This window comes from Cryptomeria japonica, chromosome 3, assembly GCF_030272615.1.
Source record: "Cryptomeria japonica chromosome 3, Sugi_1.0, whole genome shotgun sequence".
Lineage (NCBI taxonomy): Eukaryota > Viridiplantae > Streptophyta > Pinopsida > Cupressales > Cupressaceae > Cryptomeria > Cryptomeria japonica.
Window position 1 is genome coordinate 628,500,765 of NC_081407.1, and position 4,471 is coordinate 628,505,235.

Genomic DNA, 4,471 nt, shown 5'->3' on the forward strand with positions numbered 1-4,471 from the left:
TATATAAAAAAATTATTGCAACCAATAGAACTGTTCAGAAGAACCATTTTGATTTGATACGTCTGACAAGAAATGGTTACCTTCAATAACAAGAGTGCAGAAGGATTGCATGAAACCAATTTTAGACATAAAAGTTAATAGCGTGGATGAAGATTGCATGATGAAAATTTTCAGTGCTGAGAATTACATTGCAAGAATTTCCACACAATCTAACTTAATTTGATGTTGCAGTTACCTTCCAGAGCCAGATAGATGAGAACATTTTACTTATCAATATTGGTTTTTAGATCCACACAAATAGCAAACACAGTTTGATTATAAGAAAGATTCAGTTGCTTTTAACAAGTTCAAAGTCTCAGAAACTATTTCACAATTATATAAAGATTTACTAACTATAAGATTAATTTATATATAACATAAAATGTATTCCTAAAGCTTCACAATTATACAAGGCTTCGTTCGGTATATAACATATGTAACAACATAAACATGTAGTCCAGACTCCACAAGACTACTTCAAGTTTAGTGGCACAGTGCCTCCTATGAATGGTTAAAACAAAAGTTGCACCGATCTTGAGAAATCAAGGTGTGCCAAAAAAATGAATGTAAAAAATTGGCTATGCTGCAATCTCATAACTTCTGAGCGCAGAAGGTATTCTACTGTCATTTCAATCTGTGATCCACTGAACTTGACACTTCAAACATTTACAGGTTAAGTCAATTTTCCTCTACTTTAATGAGCTGCACTATATTTTTGATAAATTGACCTTCGATCTGCTAAATATCGATTCATTATCTCAGATACTTCTTCAAGAAATGTTGCCTCACTAGAGGGTGAAAGTATTGCCTCCTGAGCCTCCTCCATGATATTCTCAATGTCCGATGGCTTGTTGAGAGACTCCCTACACATGATGAGCGCAATCTCATAGGGGGTCAGACCTGCAGCTGCACCCTTCTTCAATAACATGGTAGAAACACGAAGCACACGGGAACACTCAAGAGATAAATTCCAGCCATGACACCTTAGCAGTTCAATATCTTTGTCTGCATCCAAGGACTCTATGTATTTCAGAGTCTCAGGTTTATAAGGTTGTTGAGCCTGAGGCCAGTACATCCATTCAAAAGTGCAATCTTCAAACTGCAATAGAACCAACGGAAAATTGTTGATATTAGAATATTAAACAAGCATACAACAAGCCTTTCTGTGAAATACTGAAACAGCAAAACGAGAAATTCATGAAGCTGGGCTTTCAAGTTTCAGACAAAGAAGTCTTAGTTATCAAAGTTTCATGCTTTCAAGAATTGATGATAAGGGTAAATACAAAGAAATCATCCAGAAAAAAAGAAAAAATCAACATTAGAAGCTCTGAATGGGTTTAATGTAAGACTTCCAAAATCCCTTTAAGACACAATTTTATGAAAAAGGAAGCAAAACAAGAAATTTGCTCAGCCAAGCTTGCAAACAAGAAAGTTTTAGCTATACAGGTTTCATGCTGTTTGGGCACATAAGAAAAGATTGAAAAAAGGACAGGATAGAATATGTCTGCATCACCATAAAGAAAAACTGACATTTAGACTCTCGATGGACTGCATGTAAAAGTTCCAAATCCTTGTAGGCAGTCAGTTAAATTTAATAACAGTATTCTTGAAAAACACACATAATGGAATAAACCAAAATGGTGTGGAGATGATTCAGAAATAAACAGTATGTCATTTTCTTGCACAAACAGAAAAAGTTGCAAGTTTAGAAATGCATACTTTATCTGGAAGACAATAACCATGATCAATAGGAACAAGCCGGATTGATGATTGCTCTCCTTTGCAAACCAAGATGTTCCCACCATGCCTATCTGTGTTTGCCAAACGCATATCCAACACAGTAATCTTGTGCACCTCATCTACAGGAAATGCAGCTGGACCCATATCTTCACAGTTACTATAGCTATCCACAAACTTTTGTAGAGAACCCATCTTTGATTCTTGACGCGACCTATCAAAACCCGCAGCTAGATGAAATGCACTATGAGAGCACCGGATCATCATTGTGGGAGGAACTCCTGCAAAGCCTGTTTCATCACCACCCATTGATCGAGGGCCACTGGCAGGATGGTCAAGTATATAGGCTGCAATCTCCCTGTAAGCACCCTCACCTACTCTAGTACCTGACTTCAAACCCTCTCCATTCAAGGATATCGGTAAGCCTCTGGGATTATTTACAGCCATGGGTTCCTCGTCAATTGGCTTGAATACACCAATGAATTTGGTTCCTGTCGGATCTTGCATAAAGTATGCACCACCAGACCCCTCTTTAGACATATTTGGACTCTGTCCACGCTCCAAGCCTTCTCTCATGACTTTGATCATATGTTGGAAAGCAGGTGAAAGTTTATGCCTGGAGCTGGCCGTTACAGGCTCTAAGAGATATTGACATCTTGGAAGCCCTCTTACAAGAGTCTGATATTCTATTAGCTTATCATGATAATTACTTCGTTTCTCAGGCAATAGCTTCTGTGGAAACGGCCTCTGCGCTAGCTGCATTGAGGACATCTTCTCTGTTACTTGATCAAATTGAATGTCATCATACTGTTTCAGATCTGGTTCAGGTACAGAGACATCTAATGACAACTCTAAAAATGTCCCATTTGACTTTGTCCTGACCTTGGCATCCTTTCTCGCAAACAAATGAACAACAACATTGTTATTCTCCTCCCCAGGCAAATCATCTACCAACCTCTGGTCCTCAAGCTGCTTCCCTTCGAAAACCAGTTGCTCTTCATCCCAACTGATGCTTCTTCCTTCTTTCTGTACAATCCTCTTCTTCAGTTCCTTAATGCTAGAACTTCTCTGAAGTCGAAATGCATACTCCTTTCCATCCAAAGTTTTCACGGTGACAGCCTGAAGCTCAGAACGCCTTATGACCAGATGCAGAATTTTCCCATTGGTGACACCATAATCCCTGATCAGGCTGTCATTTCTGGCTAACTCCCTCCCCTCATACACAAGTCTCTGGCGTTTGTTATACAAACCATTCAATGTCTGTATTCTCATCTTCAGTGAAGCTATAGTTTCTGTGGGGAAAACTCTGAAGGGTATTCCAGAATCATTAACTGACAAGTAAATAACTATAGCCTCCGACAGAAACCCATGTCTGCATTGAGGGCTTCTCGGAGAATAAAGAAACTCCTCCTTCACAGGGCTCAGGACAACCCCAGAGGTGGCCATTCTTTCCAGAAAAACAAAGACCTAAAGAGTTCAATTTATGTACCCCTAACCCTGTATAAAGCAGGGGCAACGATCCTTCGAGGTGAAGGACCCAGCAACTCCAAACCCTACAGGTCCATTAATCTCAGGAAACCAAATGGGTATTGGCCAAAGAATATTCAATCAACATTCTGATCATACCCAGGCAATAATTCCTTGAAAATTAAATACCCAGCATAATATATCACAAACTAAGGCTCCCGAATGACCACTTCAACCCAAATGAACACTTCCAACACTACAGGTCCATTAATCCCAGAAAAGAAAACCCAGATGTAATGGATATAGCCCACAGGTCATTCAATCAACAACCTGATGGCTTCCAAGCAATAATTCCGTTCAAAATAGATAACCCAGATAGAATGTTTGAGTTTAGGTCCCCTGCCTTCTGATACAACCCAACAAAAAACCCCCAATTTTTTATTAACAGTGCTTAGCATACAACACCATGTACAATATGTACATAGATTCACAGAAGCCTCTCGTGCAATCCCCTCAAATTTTCATGGCATGGAAACCGAACAGACATCAAATCTCATAGCATGATGGAAAAAACATACCTTTAGATTCCACAGAACGAAAGGAATGCAATGGAGACCACACGCAGCGCGTCTCACTTCTGCAACCTGAAGTTATTTCGATGCAATAATGTCCGCTCTGATTTCTTCTAAGCATCGCGAAGACTAAATGAACCTCTTATAGCTCTTTCCATTGACAGCGTTAAGATTAACTCTAAATTGCGTCAACAACAAACGGAGCTCCGTCAATAATAACAGTACAAATGATTTATTGAATTAACAAATATACTAAAGACGGTTTTCTCTCTCAGGCTCTGGTCCCATCTAACGTGGTTTTGGTCAAGCTTAAATTTGGGAATCGCTTCCGGGCGAGAAGATCTCTTATACTTATCTCGGAAACTTCTTGGCAGATCGTGGTATTCGTTTATTTGACCCAAAAATGAAGCTTCTGTTACCCCCCACCCGCTAATTAAGCCGTCGTTTGTGGAACATTTCTCCTTTGTAGGTAGTTCTAGAAGAGTCATTTGTAACTAATATTTTGTATAGTTTTATTTATTTAGTTAGTTAGTCACTCTTCTAGCTCTTTAGAGGAAAATAAACAGCGTCTCGAAATATATAGGTCAGTTAAATATAATTTAAATTTTAGATAAATTACTTAAGAGTTTGACTATAATAAACTAATTGAGATTGTT

The 4,471-nt window shown here is 38.8% G+C and overlaps 1 protein-coding gene across 3 annotated transcripts; it reads right to left on the reverse strand.

The window, feature by feature from the left end:
• Positions 1-353: 353 nt before the first annotated feature.
• LOC131033023 (phosphatidylinositol 4-kinase gamma 4) lies at positions 354-4,166 on the reverse strand. 3 transcript variants are annotated; one of them, XM_057964128.2, is made up of 3 exons: positions 3,822-4,166; positions 1,759-3,646; positions 354-1,138 (listed from the first exon to the last, which is right to left on the reverse strand). In XM_057964128.2, exons 2-3 carry the CDS (start codon positions 3,220-3,222, stop codon positions 734-736), a joined length of 1,869 nt encoding a protein of 622 aa, XP_057820111.2. In that variant the 5' UTR covers positions 3,223-3,646; positions 3,822-4,166; the 3' UTR covers positions 354-733. The 3 variants fall into 3 exon arrangements, with proteins under 3 accessions (XP_057820111.2, XP_057820110.2, XP_059074461.1); XM_057964127.2 differs by having other exon boundaries at positions 1,759-3,649; XM_059218478.1 differs by having other exon boundaries at positions 1,759-4,166.
• Between the last annotated feature and the right edge of the window lie 305 nt (positions 4,167-4,471).

What these genes read in the sequence shown, in the direction of transcription:
- LOC131033023 (XM_057964128.2), bottom strand. Translation starts at nt 3,222, where the DNA reads ATGGCCACCTCTGGGGTTGTCCTGAGCCCTGTGAAGGAGGAGTTTCTT. An exon ending in GTTATTGTCTTCCAGATAAA is followed by an intron (nt 1,139 to 1,758) that starts GTATGCATTTCT and finishes GTTCTATTGCAG; the next exon opens with TTTGAAGATTGCACTTTTGA.